Here is a 21,059-nt window from a genome sequence, read left to right as displayed (position 1 = left end):
GGTGCTTCAATGTCCTAACTATTGTAAATAGTGCTGCAGTAAACATTGGGGTACATATGTCTCTTTCAAATCTGGTTTCCTTGGGGTATATGCCCTGCAGTGGGTCATATGGCAGTTCCATTCCCAGTTTTTTAAGGAATCTGCACATTATTCTCCATAGTAGCTATACCAGTTTGCATTCCCACCAACCGTGAAATGATGTTCCCTTTTCTCCCCACCCTCTCCAGCATTTATTGTTTGTAGACATTTTGATGATGGCCATTCTGACCTGTGTGAGATGATACCTCATTGTGGTTTTGATTTGCATTTTTCTAATAATCTGTGATACTGAACATCTTTTCATGTGTTTATTAGCCATCTGTATGTCTTTGGAGAAATGTCTGTTTAGGTCACTTGCGTGCTTTTTATTGGGTTGATCATTTTTTGATATCGAGCTGCATGAGCTTCTTGTACATTTTGGAGATTCATTCATTGTCAGTTGTTTCATTTGCTATTATTTTCTCCTGTTCTGAGCGCTGTCTTTTCACCTTGTTTATAGTATCCTTCGCTGTTCAAAAGCTTTTAAGTATAATTAGGTCCCATTTGTTTATTTTTGTTTTTATTTCCATTACTCTGGGATGTAGATCCTAGAGGATTTTGCTGTGATTTATGTCACAGAGTGTTCTGCCTATGTTTGCCTCTTAAGAGTTTTATAGTTTGTGGTCTTACATTTAGGTCTTTAATCTGTTCTGAGTTTCTTTTTGTGTATGGTGTTGGAAAGTCTTCCAGTTTCATTCTTTTACACATAGTTCAACAATTTCCCCAGCATCATGCATTGAACAGACTGTGTTTTAGCTATTGCATATTTGTGCATCCTTTGTCAAAGACAAGGTGTTCATAGGTGCAGGGATTTATCATTGAACTTTCTGTTTTGTTCCATTGATCTATATTTCTGTCTTTGTGCCAGTACCATACCATCTTGATGACTGGCTTTGTAATATAGTCTGAGTCAGGAATGTTGATTCCTGCATTACACTCTTCTCTCTCAAGATTGCTTTGGGAATTCGGGGTCTTTGGTGTTTCCATACAAACTGTGAAATTATGTCTTGTAGTTCTGTGAAAAATACCATTGGTAGTTCGGGATTGTGATGAATCTACAGATTGCTTTGGGTAGTAGAATCATTTTCACTATATTGATTCTTCAACCCAAGAACATGATACATTTCTCCATCTATTTGTGTTATCTTTGATTTCTTTCACCAGTTTTTTTTTTTTTAATCTTTCTGTGTACAGGTCTTTTGTTTCTTTACATAAATTTAGTCCTAAGTATTTTATTATTTTTGTTGCAATGGTGAATGGGATTGTTTCCTTAATTTCTCTTTCTGATTTTTCATTTTTAGTGTATAGGAAGGCAGGGGATTTCTGTGTATTAATTTTATATGGCAGGTGGATTCTTAACCACTGGACCACCAGGGAAGTCCTGGCCTGCTTGTCTTTGGGTGTGAAGCTTTCTGAGCTCTGACACACGGCAAATTCCAGTGATCACCACCATGACCAGGAACAGGCCACGTCCATCACCTTTAAAATGCCCAGGAGCTGCCACTTTCTCATTTCTCCTTCCACACCTGAATTCCTGACAAAAGGATGTCTGCCTTCACTATATTTTGTCCTTTGCAATTTTAAAATTCCTTATGTATTCTGAATATAAGACCTTTCCCATACTTGTGATTCACAAACATCTTTCCCCTAATAACAAATAGCTTCCCTTTTCATTACAGGAGACAGGAGTGATGAAATCTACTTTTCCTCCCCACCCTCAGAGCTCAATGTTGTGGACCCAGCAAATGCCCATGAGATTCTTCAGAAGTGAAAATGAATTCTGCTGTCTGTCCATCTGTCTCTCAGGTAGTCCCCAGAGCTATATTTCTCATCTCTGATCCCCTACCTGAATGGGAAATATAATAGAACTGTCTAAGGACAGGTGCTGTATCTTTTGCTGTGTTTTTCCTCACACTAGTATTTCCATTATCAACCAAGAAATGACCCGCAGTCTGTTCTCAATATAAATCTGGTCAAATATAGAGCAAATGAAAAGTACCTGATTTGTTCCAGGTGCTTTACTTTATCATTGTGTTGTGCCATGATATTGATACAGTACATGAATTGTTTTCTATGTGGCACCCTCCCTTTTCATTTAGCATCTTATTATAATAACTATGTTATTATACATTTAAAAAAATTTTCAGGCTATTTTACATTCATTTGGGCTTCCCTGGAGGTTCAAATGGTAAAGAATCTGCCAGCAATGCAGGAGACCTCGGTGCAATCCCTGTGAGACCCAGGGTCAATCCCTGGGTCAGGAAGATCCACTGGAGAAGGGAATGGCAACCAACTCCAATATTCTTGCCTGGAGAATCCCCATGGACAGAGGAGCCTGGTGGGCTGCAGTCCAGGGGGTCTCAAAGAACCAGGGCTGAGCGACTAACACTTTCACTTTACCCTCATTCCCATTGTTTTATTTCATTCTTCTCTTGGGGATAGGAAAGCATCCTGCAAACCAGTGTGCAAATTACAATCTGACAGACTTGAGACCTGAACATAGGGACACTCTTGGAGGAACCCGGAGAACCTTGGCAGCTGATTCTTCCTCTATGTGCCACAGCTCTCAAAGGCAAAAATGAGGGCAGTAACACCACCTGCTTCCTGGGTGGTGTCCAGCATCAATCACCCAGCAGGATCTTAGCTTGGCACTTGTCCCTGTCATGTTATTATCGTAGGTGGCTCGGATGGTAAGGAGTCAGCCTGCAGTGCAAGAGGCCCAGGTTCAGTCCCTGGGTTGGAAAGCTCCGCTGCAGAAGGAAATGGCAACCTATTCCAATATTCTTGAAAGAAGAATCCCATGCGCAGAGGAGCCTGGCAGCCTACACAGTCCAAGGGGTCTTAAAGAATCTGACAGGACTGAGCAACTTTCATTTACACTTCACATAAACATTTTCAAGTCAAAACTCACTGTCTTATAATAAAGTTCTTTTTAAATACAGCATTTCCTCTAGGATCAGAAGCAAGACAAGGGAGCTCACTCCCTCCCCCATTATTCAATCGATCAGCTTATAATATTTTATTGTAATTTTAAGTGTCAATGGGTTTGTTGAAAGTTTCCACAAAGGGCTGTCTGAAGGGCTCAGATGCAGTTTGAACCAGCCAACCAGTGCAAGCAGAGAAGAATATACACTACTTCTTGTGGCAAAAGGCTTCCTCGCGTTTTTTCAACGGCGAAGGGCGGGGGAGAAACAGAATGCAGATACTTGGAGCAACACTGCCACCTGCAGACCACAGAAACCAGAACGCCACAAGGCCGAAAGAAAATGCATCCTTTCTGTTGGGTTTTCGCGCAGAGGACTGGACAGAGTGGATGCGGAAGTTGAGGGGGATGCCCATTAGGACCAGAGAAAGGAAGGTGCCTTCTCGAAGGGGCCCGGCCAAACCACCCGTGGACCGCGGGCTCCTCTCCACTGGCCCTCGGAACCAAGGCAACACAGACAGGAGGTCAGGGAATCCGGGAAATCCGGAGCTTGGTGGGCGAGGCTGCGCTCCGATTGGCTGGTTCTGGGCCTGCGCGCAGGAACCCAGTGAGCCCCGCGCCAGCCTCCTGGCCCGGGTCGGTTGGGAGTTTTCTCCTGGGCCACGTTTCTAAGTCTTCATTCACTGAGCAACCTGACCGGTTATGTCCGGGTCCTGTCGCCCACTGCCGAAGCCCCCAAAGTGCGGGACCGGTAAAAGTCCCCTGTATTTCTCCTCCCGCCCACCCCAGGCCTGTGAACGCGTTCCTCCCTTGGTACACTCACTGTTCTCTCAGCCCTCACTCTTCTGATCCGTCCTCAGTGCCCACGAGGCTCACCCGGTCATCCTGGAGACTCTCCGTCCTCTTCGATGTTTCCCTCCTCCCCACCCGAGCATCCCCCTGCCCATGGTCCCTCCCTGGGCATCAGGAAAGACCGCGCCCCTCATGGTGTCCTGTTTCTAGCCTTCCTCCCTCTCATCACCCTCAACATGATGTCCTGTCCTCCAGCTCCCTTGCTCTAGTGCCAGTGCACTGTTACCAGAACCTCCTGGAAACCCCCACCTCACCTACCACACGTCCTTCAACACTACCTGCCAGGCCCCTCCTGGATCGGCTGATCCAGGGCTGGAAGCTGTTCCCCGCAAACACATCTCTTGTGCTCCTTGCACCCTCCTGCCTACCCACGCCCTGCCTGTGTCTGAGCACCGGAGCGTTGAGGAGCAAACTTTACAACTTTACAGAAGTGTTTTATCTTAAATCCGTGGCCGGAGTAGAACTGCTGTTCATTTTCACTCTCACCTACCTACACTACTACACTACACAGTAGTAACGTTCCTCCATCCTGATGACCACCAGCCCCACAGGCCAATAATTTGTGGAGAAGGAAGAAGCAATCCCGTGGGATTTCTCAAGTTTCCCAGTCCCAAACTCCATGTTTTTGCCCTGCCAGTCAGCTGCCCCTCTGCATGTGTGCTCCTGACTACACCAGCCCCTCACCTCTGCTCGGGATCCCATGCCTTGCACCTTCCCAGGGACTTTGCACCTGCAGTTATCACTCCTCTGTCCTGAACCAGAACCTGTTCCCTCTTCATCGCAGAATTCCACAGCACAGGGGGAAACCCACCATCTTCCACCCTATTCTGCAGCTACTGGCACATTACCGGTTGCCCTTCAAAGCAAAACTGCTTCAAATTCTGCAGAGATATTCTCTCCTCAGCCCACTTCCGTGGAGGTTTTGTCCCAGTCACTCCACTGTAACTGGTCTCATCATGGCCATCATTAATATCCATACTTCCTGCTCCCACACACACTCTTCAGTGCTCATCTAAGCCAACATCTCAGGTATCTTTGGCATATTTGACTCTTGTGTTCTTTATCCCTCTGTTTTTATATTTCAGGGGCGTGGGCTTATGTGACACCAAAGTATCCTAACTGAACTCCACAAGGTACACATTCTACACTATGACCCCTTTGACCCAGGTATTGTATGGGAAGTCTTGGGTCAAATGAAAGACAAGCCAAAGGAAAGAGCGTCCGAGTCACAATGGGGAATGGCCCACAGAGGAACTGGCAGGCAGAGGTGAGAGAGCTCAGACAAGGGAGGTGTGACAAGAAATGAACACCAGGGACAGGAGGGTTCCACCCCATTCACACTTGGGACTCCAGGGGCACAGTGTACAATGACCGAACAGAGTCTTTGGGCAGAAGGGTGGCTGCAGTTTAGGAATTTCATTTTCTGGAGCTGATCTTGGTTCCTGCTGTGGTGCAGGTGAGATCCAAGGGAGGGATCTGCATCACTTTAGGGAGAAATGTGGAAAGGGACTGAATCCAGATGAAGCCTAAGATGGCAATGGGCTAGGGGACCTTCCAGCCGAGGAGTGGACGTCCCCTCCCTGGGATGGGCTGGACGATGATAGCCAGATTTAGAGGGGTCTGCAGATGCGAGCAGGGTGGCTGAGACTCAGTCAGCCAGGGAGCACTGGGTCCACAGCAAGAGGAGGGAGACAAAAATGCAAGTTCCACCACCCCCACCCATGGGGGGTATAGGTCAGCATCAACAGCTGGAGCCAGGAGAGGACAGTCATTTTTCCCTCAGGGAACACTGAGGTCTCTGTGAGGAACAAACCTATGCTGTTTTATAGACTCCCTCTCCCACATGACTGCAAGCCTTGTAAGTGACATATACCCTTGCTCCTTTGCTGAAAGAAGTAGAGGGCATTCTCAACAGAATAGACTGAGCATTTGTATCTGTGGATATTCTGTTGGTTGCATGCAACCACACTTTCCAAGTCATAAGCAACTTCAGTTGGGTTTTCCCGTTACTAACCAGTATGAAGGGTAAACACTCATGAAGAAGATCAGATCATTCAGGGAGAAAAAATACATTAAAGTGTCCGTGGAGTCTAAGGAGCATACATTGAGACTGTGATCTCAGCAACCCACGTCCCCCCGCCTCCCCGCCCCCCCCCCGCCCCGCACCAGTGGTGCCCAGAGGGAGAGGAAGGAGGTCCTCCTGGAACTCCACTGCTGCTTTGAAAATACCACACTCCCCTCTCAACATGAATACTCAGCTGTGAAGATCATTCCAATTCTCCACTCTGTCCTGACGATTCTTTTTGAACTGGCATCCTGGTCTCTTTGGTTTGGGGAATAGAAAATAGCATACCCTGCAAGCACAAAGGCCTCTACTTCCAATACCCTGAGTCTTTCATTCCTTTCAAGCCATGCTTCTTGAAGGAATAGACTCTGGGAGCATCCTTATCTGGTTACCTCTTGAGTGCATATCCACAGAACATCCCCTTGCTAACGTATCCCAAGAGCTTCATGGACCAAACCATAGTACCTAGTGCTGTATTGGCCACAGACACGTTCCGTCTTCAAAAACACTTTCCTTGGTCAGAGTCTGTGAGAGCAGCCCATCCTGGCTTTCTTCCTCCCTCTTAGTTCATTACTTCTAAGACTGTCTGTTCATTTACTTTGATCCCCTCTTAAATCTTGGTTTTGTTTTCCTCTGGTTTCCAACCTCTGCCCTGTACTCTTCCATTCGATACATGATCCTTGGGTGACCACGTCACCCCCTAGAGCTTTTACCCATCTGACTTGTTTTCATTAGTATCCCTCTATGCTGATGGCTTTTCCTATCACCAGATCTACCTAAGATGACTCAACTGGGCCCCCACTTCCCCCACAGGCTGAGACATACGGGCCATCTGAACTCAGATGTCCCATAAGCACTGCAGACCTGCTAGTAGCCCCAGGCTAGTGTTCCCTGGGGTGTCTCATGGATGGGCACCGCCATCCACCCAGTTCCTTAAACCACAATCCAGAGCATGCTGCTGGGTGTGATCTTCACCGAGCCATGACTCCCCTGGAGCTGCTCTGGAAAAGACTGGCCCAAGATCTTCCTGTTGCCACAGGTGGGGATACCTGCCTCTCAGAGGCCCTGTTCCTACATACACACTCTGAGGGTATCCTGAGCACACGCCATGACCCTCTTGGATCTCTGGGAGAACCTGGCCACTGTAATACACCTGAGAGGTTGAAGCCCTGTCTTTAACAGGACTGTGAGTCAGGACACAGCAGGGTAAGCCCATCATTGGGGAACATGCCAAAGAATATCCAGAAGAGATCCCTAAAGTAGAACATTTCGAGAGGTTAGTCTTTATCGGTGTCTATCAAACAAGGGATTGCTTAACTGTCTTTTCCCCAGTAAACGTCCTGTTCTTATTTGGTCTTCATCTGAGCACGGGAGTTAATTTGATAACACAGGAAACAGTTTAAAACTGCCACTGAGCACAGACAGCAGATACGCAGACAGCCGATCCTGATACATTAACATCAGCAGCTACAATTCTCAGCCATCTTTGATCTCTGAAGCACTATTCTGATCTGTTGAATGAAGTTATCTCCACAGTGTTTTAGAAATGTATTCAACTAACTAGGCACAAGGGATCCTGACAAGAACTAAAACGTACTGAGTTTCACTAACAACAGCAGGGTTTTAACTGTAAAACTTTGGATTCAGGAACACACAGCAAGGCAAGCACAAGGCCAGTTTTCAAACAAGTCGTCCCTTTCCTCAGCCTTCACTGTAGAGAGGAGTTGCAAATTTTCGATCTTCGATTTCCTCCTGTAAGAGTGGGTTCTGTTTCCACAGCTGCAGGCTCGGCTTTCATAAGAGAACGTTTTCAGATAATGCTCAGACCAGGGCCACATTCCAGACCTACTACTTCAGACTCTCTGGGGCTGTCCTGCCAGCATCAGCTCTCCTAAAGGCTCTACAGGAGAGATTTGATGCGCAGTTAAGATTGAGAAGCACAATCGCGTGATGCTTCACCCATCCTGGTTTTAATATAATCCTGAACTGAAGAGCCATGTTTGCTACAATGAAATTTAAAAACATTTGTAATTACATGTCTTCCCTTCTGAGAGAGATTTTGACATATTTATTCACAGCCATATTCGGAACATTTTCAATAAATCAGTGGTGTGTTATGCCCCCAAGTCCTCTTTCTTACCAGACACTCAGGCAGGTGGAGGGGAGGGAATGCACCTGAGTCCTGGCGGCAGAAGGAGGATGGGTGGAGTTCCACTGTCTTGGTCACTACTCTGCTGAGCATCCCTCCTGGGTTGCTGAGCTCGGGCAGGGGGCCTCACACCAGGTTAACAGGTATTCCTGTGACCAGAGGTTGGAGCTAAGGGCTGAGATCCATTACCACGGAAACGGAGGCTGGGTCCACGTGATTTGAGAAGAATGGGAAAACAACGAAGTAGAATTTCAGATGCAGGGTGGGTTCTGGGAGGCTGTCCAGAGCCACTGACTTGTGGTCACACAACAGGCGCCTGTGAGTAAACACAGAGACACACTAGACGTGTGCTCACTGGGGATTCCGTCCTGACGTGCACAGCGACTGTCTCTGGAGGGAGCATCTAGCACGTGTGAAGGAAGCCAGACCCAGAACGTGGAAGGAGCAGGGGCACTCATCATTGTTACAAAAGCAATGGCATATCTTTTCCCACAGGTCTCACTTGGACATCTGCATTACCTTCCTAAACTGCTTTACTGAGGTATAGTTACACACCACAAATCACACCCATCATTTCCAGGGCAGTGACCTTTAGTAACTTCACACAGTGGTGCAACCACCACCACAGTGCAGTTGTGGAACACTGCCAGCACCACAAAAAGCGTCCGTGTACCCATCAGCAGTCGATCCCCAACAGGACCTGCAGGCCCAGGCAACCTCTCATCTAATTTCTGTCTCTGTAGATTTGCCCTTTCTGGGCATTTCATATCAAAGGACTCCTGCAAGAAGTGGCCTTTTGTGTCTGGGTTCTTTCACTGAGCACAGTGCTTTGGAGGCTCACCCATGTGCCAGCAGAAAGCAGAAGTTCATCACTTTTCATCCATCTATGCTGTTCCACTGAATGGCTGCAGAATACTCTGTTTACCACTCTCCAGCTGACAGGCTTCTAGGCTGCTCCACTATTTGGAGAATACAGACAGTGCTGCTGTGAAAGACACGTAAGGACGAGTATTTGTGTGGACATAGGTTTCATTTCTTTCTTTCTTATTATTCCATAATTTCATTTCTTGTTTTGCCCCTTGCAGAGGCTAGACCCTTCAGTCCAAAGACATTGACTGAGTCACAGTATTATCCCACACCAGATGCTGTGCATTACAGGAGCTGATAGAGGACACAGCCGTTTATTTAGAGCCTTCCACCTGCCAGGTCGTGGGCGCTAGGTGTTTTACATCTGTTATCCCCACTAGGTCTCCCAATAAACCTCACCAACAGGTAGAGTTATTGCCACTTTACAGATAAGGAATTTGAGGCTGAAGTAGAGTGCCTGGGCTGGTAGGGCCTGCACTGGAACCCAGCTTGAGTGTAAACTGTGAACTGTGGGATGGAGGGAGACGACATGGGGAGAGGAGTTTGGGCACAGGTCCCAGAGAGTTTCCATGCCATGGGGGAGCAGGGAAACATCACACCCTTGTTATCAGTCCTGGGCATCCCCTTGCAATAGGAGGAGCCTCAATCCATCTGAGGACAAAATTACCAGGAAGAGAATGATGCACGCAACAGAGATGAAGTCTGTGAGTGGTTTCCAGGTGGGAAAGGTGTAACAGAAAAGCCAGCCTCCTGGTCAGGGTTTGTCTAGCTGTGAGGGAAAAGCTCGAGGACTGTGGCTGAGAAGGAAGGAGCCCCTAGGTCTGGACACAGATGTCTAATGTGACCTTGAAGTGCTTCGTGAAGCTTGAGGGTAAGGCCGGACCTGAAACCTGCCCTACTGCAGCTCAGTATTTGTTACAAGAGGGAACGTGCCAACACATTTCTATGAACCTCATTCAATACAAAACCCACCTGCTCAGTTCATGTCATTATTAAGAATAATTCACCCATTTTCAGGTGAGGCTTATATGGCACAGTGGGTCAGTTTAATTTCTCAAGATGATGTGATAACAAGAGGCAGAACTAGGCGGAAAGGAAGGTTATCTGAATCAGAGCTAGTGTCCTTACTCACAATACCATATTGATTCCTCAAAAAAGGAGAAAAAAAGGTGGGGGCAAGGGTAAAACAAAGGAAAAAGAATAAAAGGAGACCCATGATGCTTACTGTATTGGGGTGTCCACCATGGACTGTGAGCGAAGAGAAAACTCCTCAAATCGGTCTACTTAGAAAGGGAACTGACAATCACACAACATGAAGCCCTGAGACAGGGTGGTCTCTGGCACGGTGTACATGTACACAGAGAGCAGAGGGAGCACAAAGGAGGGCACGGGGAAAGTACGGAGTAGAAGAAGCTATGGAAGCAAGAGGAAGAGGGGAGAGCAGGGTGACAGAAAGCCTATGGACTTGCCCAAGGACACTGATCAGCAGGTTCAAACCGTCCAACCTGCTGATGGCAGCCTGCATGGAAGTTACACTTCTCACCCGTGAAATAAAGTAGCCTGGCTCTCTGAGCTGTATTCAACCAACAAGTATCCCCCAGCGTCTACCTGGTCATCAATGCCCTCAGCACAGTGCTGAAAGCAGCCATAGCCTAGGACAGACCTCAGTCTAAGGAGGTAAAGGAGTGTCCAAGATACAGAATAAAGGGGAAGCCTTTATTATATCAGAATAAAGGGAGACGGACATTAGACACTCCTGTCAGAGTGGGGAGAGACGACAGGATTCCCCTCACCCACTCAAAGAAACCAAAATTTGAGCTAAGGATTTTCAGGGTTCACTCACTGACAATTCAGTTGAGAAATGGCTGCTATAATGATTATGCACTAGGAAGGGGAAAGGAGGGTGTTTCCCTCGTACAATAAGCTTCTGGACGATGTGGGGATAAAAAACACAAACGGCCCTGGAGCAACAGAAACCTGAGTGGAGAGATTTGCTCCAGCCACTCGTTTCCTATGTGTTGTTTGCAACAAATTGACAGCATAACAGCAGCTGCACTGCTGTGTACCTCACTTTATCATGACTCATAAGATGGTAAACGTGTACTGAGCCCCTGTACAGGTCCTCAAGGAGCTCATGGTGGGGTGGGCAGGAAGCCAGACTGAAGACCATGGTGAAACAAGTGTGATGAGAGCCTTGGCCACAGGAGCCAGCGGAGGCTGGGATCAGGCCGTGAGGAATGGCTTTGCCTGGGGGTGGGATAATACATAATATTATTGTCCCCGTTTGCAGGCAAGGGAACCGAGGATCAGAGATGGTGACCATCTTACTCAAGGTCACACTTCTTGGTAGTGGTCCTAACCATCTTTCATGTGCTACTGCTGCTGCTAAGTCGCTTCAGTCGTGTCCGAATCTGTGCGACCCCATAGACGGCAGCCCACCGGGCTTCCCCGTCCCTGCGGTTCTCCAGGCAAGAACACTGGAGTGGGTTGCCATTTCCTTCTCCAATGTATGAGAGTGAAAAGGGAAAGTGAAGTCGCTCAGTCATGTCTGACTCTTAGCGACCCCATGGACTGCAGCCTACCAGGCTCCTCCGCCCATGGGATTTTCCCGGCAAGTGTACTGGAGTGGGTGCCACATCTGTTAAAATGTGAAGGTCTCTGCACCATTCATTACACCACTCTCTGTCTCTCTCAATGTTGTCACCTATTTTCACTCACAATCACCACCTTATACATTCCCTTGGCTCTAAGTCCTTGTTTATTAGATAAATAATCTGGTGAGCAAAGTATAGATTTCCTGTTAGCACATCCAGTCTGTCTACTGTATAAAAAATATTTCCTTGCAGGGCACATTGTACTCACCCAATCTGATGGTTTTCACTGAGCTTGTACTGCACCCATATGCAGGGTAAAGCCAATGGATCACTGGGATCTGTAGTTTTACTTATCTATTTCACACAGTCTCAAGCATAATTTTAAATGTAGCCAATATTCAAGTAAAAACAGTAGAACCATTGCTTTCTCATAATGAGCAGTCAAGAAAGATTTCATTGAATATTAATAGGTTCTAGTCAGGAGACTAAACCCCTTTCATAGGGAGTTGTGGAAATTATTTTCCTTAAGTTAAGGAAACCCTTTCTCTTTACACATTTTCTCTATTGCTGGTGCCCTGAGAGACTTAAGCAAGCCAAGCCACTTCACTTTTCTGTTTCTGACAAAACAAACAAGCAAAGCAACCCTGGCACACAGGTGCATAGATGTATGTAATACACCCAATAGAGGTAGGTCAAATATAAGGCAATGGTATCAGAAATACAAGGCCTTCCATGGTGGCTGAGTGGTAAAGAATTCACTTGCAAATGCAGGAGACTGGGGTTTGATTCCTGGGTCATGAAGATCCCCTGAAAAAGGAAATGGCAACCCACTCCAGTATTCTGGCCTGGGAAATCCCATGGACAGAAAAGCCTGGTGGGTACAGTCCATGGGGTCGCAAAAGAATGGGACACGACTTAGGGACTAATGAACAATTGAAATATAAATGGAAACCCGTAACTAATCATATATCCAAATTTCTGACCACAGCACAGGTCTACTGTCCAGGATCAGCTGTACTCCAGGAATCCAGACAACAAAAGATACCTTCCTTTTAGAATTACTATACACCGCTGCTGGGCGATTCAGGAGATAAAAGTTTTCAAAAGCATTGCACACCAAGGCAGGACTCAAGGAGCCTATTAAAAGTATGTACTTATTCCTATGTCACATCAGGGCCTAACTCACACACTCTTGAGAAAGAACACTTGTGATGATTTCAATACGGGAAATGAATGTCGCCTGAAAATGCTTCATTATATTGTTTCATTTTGTGAAGTGGTGCATTAGGTGGGGAGGGAGGTGATGCCAAGGAAAGAGCCTACTTCTGAACCTGGTGAACACCGATTTGAGCCCAATTATTCCGGATCGACCAATGTCCATAGGAAGATTCAGTATCGGCTTAAGAGTGTCAATCCCCATCGAGAGAAAGAGAAATAAGTCATATAGACTGTCCAACCGCCATCTGATCCTGAAGAGGTGGGGGTGTTTGTGGAAAACAACAGTTCTGAGAGAGCTGGGATCCCACTTGACTGAAGAGGATTGTGGTCCTGTGGCACTAACACACACCTGGTCGGTCCTAGAGCGATAGATGTCTCCCTCTGTCTGCGTGTCTGTGCCTGTGTCTATCTCTTGCTCTCACACGTTCTTTCTCAGGATCAGGTTCTCACTAGCAGAATGCCAATGCAGTGCTTCCCATCCTCAGGCCAGTCAAGAAGCCTGGAGTGGGGGGTCGGTCTCCCATCCTCAGTGTGTGTGGAAGAGAAGGGTAAAGACCACCGAGAAGAGGAGTTGTCCAGGGTCCTGTAGCGACTACCTGCCCTTCACAGGGGAGGAGTCTGTGGGCCTGGCTTTGACAGCACAAAGATGGGACATTTACCCCTCCCTTCCTTATAGAAGGACCTTCCTGAGTATTCCCTTGGTTGTGGTGAATTGAGAGGGAGCCCGGAGTGGCCTGAAGAAAAGTAGGTGTTCCCCTGGGATGGTGGCAGTAGGGTGGGGGTGATTCGGAGGTGAGAAGGTAGTGCGGGGCCCTCTGGACCGTGTGCCCCGAGGGCCTCTCACAGCAGCTGGGAGGCTAGGAGGGACGATCACATCCGGAGTCACAAGAAGAGTTTTCAGGTACTGGAGATGCCCTCACAGATGACACCTGGTGATGGTCGGCTCTTGGGGTTGGAGGTCGGTGGCTTCTCCCTGATTGCCTGGTAATTTGTGTTGTCATCTGTCTACGTTAGGGGCAGCTGGTGTTACTTGAAATTTTTAAAAAATTAATTGATTTTAATTAGACGCTAATTGGAGAAGGCAATGGCAACCCACTCCAGTACTCTTGCCTGGAAAATCCCATGGATGGAGGAGCCTTGTAGGCTGCGGTCCATGGGGTCACTAAGAGTCGGACATGACTGAGTGATTCACACACAGACAGTTGGAGGGCTTCTGAGATCTGGTGACTATCAAGCCAATAGAGGATGTCATGGAGAAGAAAATATGTTTGTGGCTGCTCTCTCCCTGCACCCAAAAAAACTTGGAAGGCAAGTCAGAAGTGTGTGAAAGATATGGTGTGGCATTTGCCATGGAATTTGACAGCAGTTTTTTTCCTGTCTCCCTACAACCTTTAATAATGGCTTTGGCATTCCATTTCTCTATAGGACAATACAATCATATTAAGTTTTAAAAAATGTTTCCCTGTCAATGATTTCATCAGGGACACCATATGAGATTTGGGTAGCACATTTTGTAAACCCATTTATTCAAGAGAAGACCAAAGGCTTTTATGAATTTTTTATGTGTCGCTATATATATATGTATGTATATGCATTAACATGTAGATTACACCTAAAGAACATGTTATGACCAAATTTTTTTAACCCTAGAAGTGCAAGGGTGGTTTACATGTATAAGGTTACCAATGCAATTCACCACACTAATAGAAAAATGGAGGGAAAACAATCCTATGATCATCACTATTGATACATTATACGTGTTTGATGAAAATTAATCTATATTCAAGATGGCAAACTAGGGATAGAATGGAACTTACTCTGATAAACTATATCTACAAAAAACGCAACATAAACAGGTTGAAATGGAGAAGATTTTTCATTTCCTATTGGGAAAAATGCCAATTATCACCTGCTTTAGTCAAGACTATTCTGGCCAGGTTTGTTCAATGCTGCAAAATGAGGACAGGTTTAAGGTTTAAGCCAGTAGAAACTGTTGATATTCAAATATAATAGTATATTTTGAAAAGTAAAAATAATGTAGATCTAAATTTTTGGAATTAATATGCATATTTAGAGGAACTGTTGGACAGAAAGTCCATATACAAACATTCCATCTCTACATACATCCTCAACTAGACAATAAAAATCACAAACCATCAATTTTCAATAACATTAAATAGCCAGGGATAAATTTAACAAAAATGTGCAAGTAGAAAATGAAACTTTATTCACAAAACTTTAACAGTCAAATACACAACATAAGAACAGCATAAATCGTTTCAGTTTATCTTCTTTCAAGCAAATGGTTGCCCTTCACCTATAATATAAACCTTAAAAAAGTTCCTCAGCAGAACTTTGATGATAGGAGAGGTATACAAAGCTCACTGCAGTTGTAGTTTTATAAAATGGACTAAAACAAGAACACTAAGGGTGACCCTTTGGCTTACCTTCAGTTAATCCTCTTGAGATTCTATAGACTTTTTAAGCATATTACCAGTATTGGTGATGTTTAGTTATTTAGTTACTGGAGTATGTTAAATAATATTTGTTTTTCTACCCTATTAGCCATTTCATTAATATTATGAAAATATCTGAGTTCCAGATTATACTCAATTTTCATTCTGTAATATACTGTTAGTGTCTTGTTCATATTTCTTATTATGTATACTTGGGCTCTTTTCATTTTCTTCACAGTTATGTAAACTAAGAGGAGTGGACTAGCAGTTTGGGGTTGACAGATACAAACTATTACATTCAGAATGGATAAACAACAAGGTCCTAATATACAGCACAGGGAACTATGTCCAATCTCCTGTGATAAATCACAACGGAAAAGAATATTTTAAAATGTGTGTGTCTGTGTGTGTCTATATATATATATATATATATATATATATATACGTATTAAAAATTATGGAAACTAGCACATTGTCTTTATTTATTAGTTGAGTTTATTTTCCTCTTCCTAACAATTCATACCTGTCTTTTATTAAGTATCTTTTCCTTTTCCCTTAGGTTTATTCTGTTGCTCTTTTTCTTACCTTTTATGTTGGATGTAGGATTTTGTATTTATGTACCTTGTAATTTATGTATTTTTCTTTTTAAATACCACACATATTTAGGGCTAAGAATTTTCTATGAGAACATTTTACTCATGTTCTGTAGTTACTTGAACATAGTCTGAAAGTTGTATTTTTGTCTAAATGTTCTAATGGAATGGAACAAAAATGTAAAGTGAAAATATTTAGAAGGCTAATACACAGTAAATTCTTCCCTAACTATGAAGTTCTTCCTTTAAAATCAGAACCATGCAATTCATTGTCAGCAATTGGGAAAACACGTATGTGAAAGATACTAAGTTGATTACGCAGGAAGAACTAGAGTTACAATCTTTGACCTTCAGAACTTTTTAAATTCATGTATCAAAGGAAAAATAACATACTTGATATGGTTAGAGATGATTATATCATGAGGCTCAGATTTTTATTAGTTCTTTAAGAGTGAGAGTGGGATGTAGAGCAAAAACCATCATAGTATTGTAAAGAAATGATCCTCCAAATAAAATAGGCAACACCCCTGCCCCCAAAAACATACCAAACATAGGGGCAGGTAGTGTGCTTAGCATATGTATCTTACTCACACCTGCCTTGAATATCACTGACTACATGCACTCTCTCAACTAGATTAGCCACAGAAACAGGAAACTAGACTACCTTTTGCCATTTTATTATTCAGTCATTGCATGCTTCCCTGGGGAAAGGATTTAAAATCCAACTGTTTTTTTAAGAGCTAGAGAATTCAGAATTTGAGAGAATTTAACAAACATCAAGAAGAATGTTGGCTCATTTTCTTTAAAAAATTAATTTATTTATTTTAAATGGAAGCTAATTACTTTACAATATTGTGGTGCTTTTTGCCATACATTGACATGAATCAGCCACAGGTGAACATGTGTCCCCCATCAGAAAATGAAATCTCAATTCCCCTGTTATAATTTGACTCAAGATGATATTTTATGATAAATAAATCATAAAAAGAGTATTCTTCTATGCATTCCATCGAAGAGAATCAGAGAATGCAAAAATTAGCATTGACAAATTAGCTTTTTAGTGTATTTGTTCTGAATTCACAACTTACATGAGTAAAGTTGAGTTCAGAAGTTAAGGGATTTCACAGAATCACACACGTTATGTTAAAGCTTGTACTAGAACCTACTTGAATGCCTGAGCATGTTTCATATAAACTGATATTTATTACAAATGCATGCCATATTTGCTACAAGCAGAAATTATAAAAGAACCTGAAAATTATTAGCTGTTGCTTAAAGTACTAATACAAGAGAAGAAAATAGTTCCCTATTTTCAATTCGATATGGCTTTGATCCTGTCTGCTTCTTTATTTGAAAGTCTGTAAGTCAGGCACTCAGGCATCTGGGGTCTGAACTATCATTCAAAGAATATGTGAACTCTGTTATAAAAATAATAGTAATGTTCCCTCTATATTGTTAAAGATATAATATTCTGAAAAACAGAAACCACATAAATTACTTTCTGAATGGATGACATACCTGCTTCTGGCATTTCAACAGGCTCTGTATTTGATGCAAACTCCTCCCTGACATCATGACCATCTCCACCTTTACCCCCAGTCTTTGCCTCAGCCAATTCCTGGAGATCAGTTTCCAGGTCAGAATCTTTAAAAAAAATGTATCAATTCAGCTGTAAAGCATACAGTAGGGAATGATGATATTGATTCCCTCAGCATTATGACTTAAAAGTCTTAGGCTAGTATGGTAAAAATGTGATGAATAAGAACCTCAGGAGCATTATTCCAGGAACATTTTGCTGGAGAAAAAGGAAAGCAGAATTTTCCGAATGTTATTACCATTTTCTTTTCCCAGGGTTGTCCTCAGACAACTTAGTTGCCCCCTCTCTTTGTCTTGAAAACAAGGGAAAATTTGAGCGACCACACTGACCTGCAAACTATACTCTGCTCAGTTTTTTCGGAACTGTCTGAAGTCCTTTTCTAATGTTTCCTTTCCTCCTCTTACTGGTTATGTCTTAAGACATGATGCACACTTACACTTTACCTCCAGAGGCATCCTTCTCCTTCTCTTCATTATGATTCACCGGATCCTCTCCATTTACTTCCTCCTTCCCAGGTGTGATATCCTGACTCCCAGCTGGTGGTTCCTCTTCTTGAGGTTGCTCAACACTGGGCTGCTGGTCCTAGTAGAGTGTGCATGCAAATAAAAACTTTTTGTTGTTAATACATCTAATAGCATAAATATACATAATACATAGATATATCTGATCATAAGTAAACCTAACAACATTTTCCCAACACAATTCTATGTACTTATTTTAATAAAGTTATTCTTCCCACAGAGAAGAGTTAGCTCCCATAAGAGTTACCCAGAAAGACTTTGGAAGTTATTTAAATCTATGTTGGGATGGAAGTATGCAGTCTGTTGTTAATAAGCAGGAGGAGGGTGTCACTGGGCACATTTCCAGGGAATGTAACAGTATACTCATAGGCAACGCCAGACTGTAATATATCTGGATCAATGTTCCTTCCTAAGACAAACTGTCACCCTTTATCAGCATGGAAGACCTTTATCACTGCATCTGTACTACTTAACATGATTTTCTCAAAAATAAACTTGTGTTAAGAGAAAACATCAAATGGTAAGGTACTCACAACCACAGGTTCATCCAGCTTGGGCAATCTTGATCTATAGGTCCCAATGTTGATGCTACTTGCCCACTGATATTTCTCCTGGAAAGTAGAATATAGTGATTTAGAAAATGTGTTTAAGAGCACAGCTATATTTGATCACTTTTATGACCATATGTTGACTTATTATTTTTTTTAATGTGATAATATTTTCAAAAGAAAATTCTGGTTAAGTTAGAGTGTACATGCATTCCAATTACACCAAATACAGTTGCTTGCAAAGCCATTTTTGTCTTTGCTATGCTGGCAGAGAAATCACCATAAGGTACACAGGAAGGCTGACTTTTTGTGAGGAAGTTTGATTTCACAACAGAATTCTCCATCATGAAGATATTTAGTGAAATACTGCTAGGAATTTAAAAATTCAGGACTATTGTTCTTGTCACACTCCTATTCACCAGACCTATTTCCCCCAACTCCCTTGGAATTCAGTTGGAACACGAAGAAAGGCTCAGTCTTTACAGCCTGACTATGGGGATTTTCTCAGTGTCTGTGGCTGAGGTGAGTCTGCATGCAGAGCAACCGGTCCACTTCTCTCTTGGTACCTTACTATAAAACCCATGATACATATGTATTATATGATTGTATGTTATGTATTATATGATTTCATGTCAATGGATTTCTGGAAAAGCACAACTATAGGCAGAGAAATATGTCTGTGGTTGCCAGGGTATAGGAGTGGAGGAAGGAGTCTTAAAGCAAATAGCCCAAGGGAGCATTTTCAAACCAATGGGACATTTTCTACATTTTTATTGTGCTGGCATTTACACAATGGTATGACTTCCCTGGTGGCGCAGACGGTTAAGCATCTGTCTACAATGCGGGAGACCCGGGTTCGATCCCTGGGTCGGGAAGTTCCCTGGAGAAGGAAATGGCAATCCACTCCAGTACTATTGCCTGGAAAATCCCATGGACAAAGGAGCCTGGTAAGCTATAGTCCATGGCGTTGCAAAGAGTCGGACACGACTGAGCGATCTTTACCATAATGCATATGACAAAACTCGACAAACGGTAATGCTTTAATGCATTGACTTCTACTGTATATAAATTATATCTCAATACTTCTCACTTTTTTAAAAAAGGAAAAGGATCTTTTAAGTATGTAAATACTGGTTATTGTATCCATCTAGACCTTGAGTTCATAAACATAAAAATCTTATTTGAAATTCTTCCCAGACCTGGCCAACTTTCAGGATTCCCAATGACACCTTTGTACCCTTATGACAGGACACAGAAACTTGGTCTTAACCAGGTTTACAATTCCCTCTCCTTCACCTCAAGTCAATATTCTTGCTGAGTTCTGTCCATTCTACTTCAAAAATGTCTAATGCATCGACTTTTTCCCATGACCACCACATCTCCTCTAGTCCAAAGCCCCCCTCTATTTAATAGTCAACCCCCTTCTAACGGGTCTCTCACATCCACTCAGGGTGCCTGTCTCCCTCTCACCGCCCTCTCCCTCCCTCTCTTACAGTTGCACAACTGTTCATGACTTTCTAGATAAAGGCTACTGTCCTACATAAGAACTTGAAGGTATGGTCTAGCCCTTGCCCAGCTTGCTAACATCATGGAAAGTAGAGAATTCCCTTTTTGTCTCTCTTATTGGGCTTCATTCATACCCTCCAATTTCTCAAGCTTAGATTGTCCCATATTTCTGAAGCCTCTGGTTAGTAGACTCCTTCAAGCTAGGCTTCAACAGTATATGGAACGAGAACTTCCAGATATACAAGTTGGTTTTGAAGAGGCAGAGAAACAATAGATAAAAGTGCAACCTTCATTTGATCATGGGGAAAGCAAGGGAATTCCAGAAACACATCTACTTCTGCTTCATTGACTAGACTACCTCAAGGCCTCTGACTGTGTGAATAACAAAAAATTGTGGAAAATTCTTAGAGATGGGAGTACCAGACTAGCTGACCTGTCTCCTGAGAAACCTGTATGAGGGTTAAGAAGTAACAGTTAGAATAAAACATGGAACAACAGACTGGCTCAAAATTGGGAAAGGAGTAAGACAAGGTTGTATAGTGTCACTCTGCTTATTCAACTTAAATGCAGAGCACATCATGGGAAATGATGGGCTGGATGACTCACAAGCTAGAATCAAGGTTGCTGGCAGAAATATCAACAAGCTCAGATATGCAGATCATACCACTTTAATGGCAGAAACTGAAGAGGAACTAAAGAACTTCTTGCTGCGGATAAAATAGGAGGATGAAAAGGCTGGCTTAAAACTCAACATTCAAAAATATAAGATTATGGCATCTACTCCTATCATTTCACAGAAAACAGAAGCGGGGAAGTGGATGCACAGACAGATTTAATTTTGGAGGCTCCAAAATCTCTGTGGATGGTGATTTTTGCCATGTAATTAAGACACTTGATCCTTGGAACAACAGCTATGACAAAGATAGTATGCATGCAAGCTCATTGCTTCAGTCGTTTCTGACTCTTTATGACTCCACGGACTGTAGCCTGCCAGGTGCCTCTGTCCATGGGATTCTCCAGGAGAGAATACCTTAGTGGATTGCCATGCCCTCCTCCCATGGGGCATGGCAGGGCATCTTCCCAACCCAGGGG

At 43.6% G+C, this 21,059-nt stretch overlaps 2 protein-coding genes across 6 annotated transcripts in view; one reads left to right on the top strand and one right to left on the bottom strand.

The window, feature by feature from the left end:
• Window positions 1–21,059, top strand: part of LOC133243353 (fibrous sheath CABYR-binding protein-like) — a 277,781-nt gene that overhangs the window by 19,257 nt on the left and 237,465 nt on the right. The gene's annotated exons all lie outside the window — the stretch shown is intronic.
• LOC133243358 (X antigen family member 5-like) overlaps window positions 1–21,059 on the bottom strand; it is a 279,870-nt gene that overhangs the window by 248,372 nt on the left and 10,439 nt on the right. Inside the window, exons 3-6 of one of the 5 annotated variants that reach the window (XR_009735048.1) lie at window positions 18,447–18,524; window positions 17,829–17,974; window positions 17,314–17,439; window positions 14,951–15,063 (exon numbers count right to left, since the gene is read on the bottom strand). Coding sequence is in view for 4 of the 5 variants with exons in the window: in XM_061410162.1 (XP_061266146.1) it covers window positions 15,041–15,063; window positions 17,314–17,439; window positions 17,836–17,974; window positions 18,447–18,524 (366 nt within the window). In the remaining variant the exon portion in view is untranslated. Of the gene's footprint in view, window positions 1–14,950; window positions 15,064–17,313; window positions 17,440–17,828; window positions 17,975–18,446; window positions 18,525–21,059 lie in introns of those variants that run through there. The other 4 variants (XM_061410164.1, XM_061410162.1, XM_061410166.1 and 1 more) reach the window with 4 other exon arrangements.

Source organism: Bos javanicus, chromosome X (assembly GCF_032452875.1).
Source record: "Bos javanicus breed banteng chromosome X, ARS-OSU_banteng_1.0, whole genome shotgun sequence".
Lineage (NCBI taxonomy): Eukaryota > Metazoa > Chordata > Mammalia > Artiodactyla > Bovidae > Bos > Bos javanicus.
Note: the sequence above shows the minus strand (reverse complement) of the source record. Positions and strands in the feature narration are given on the sequence as shown.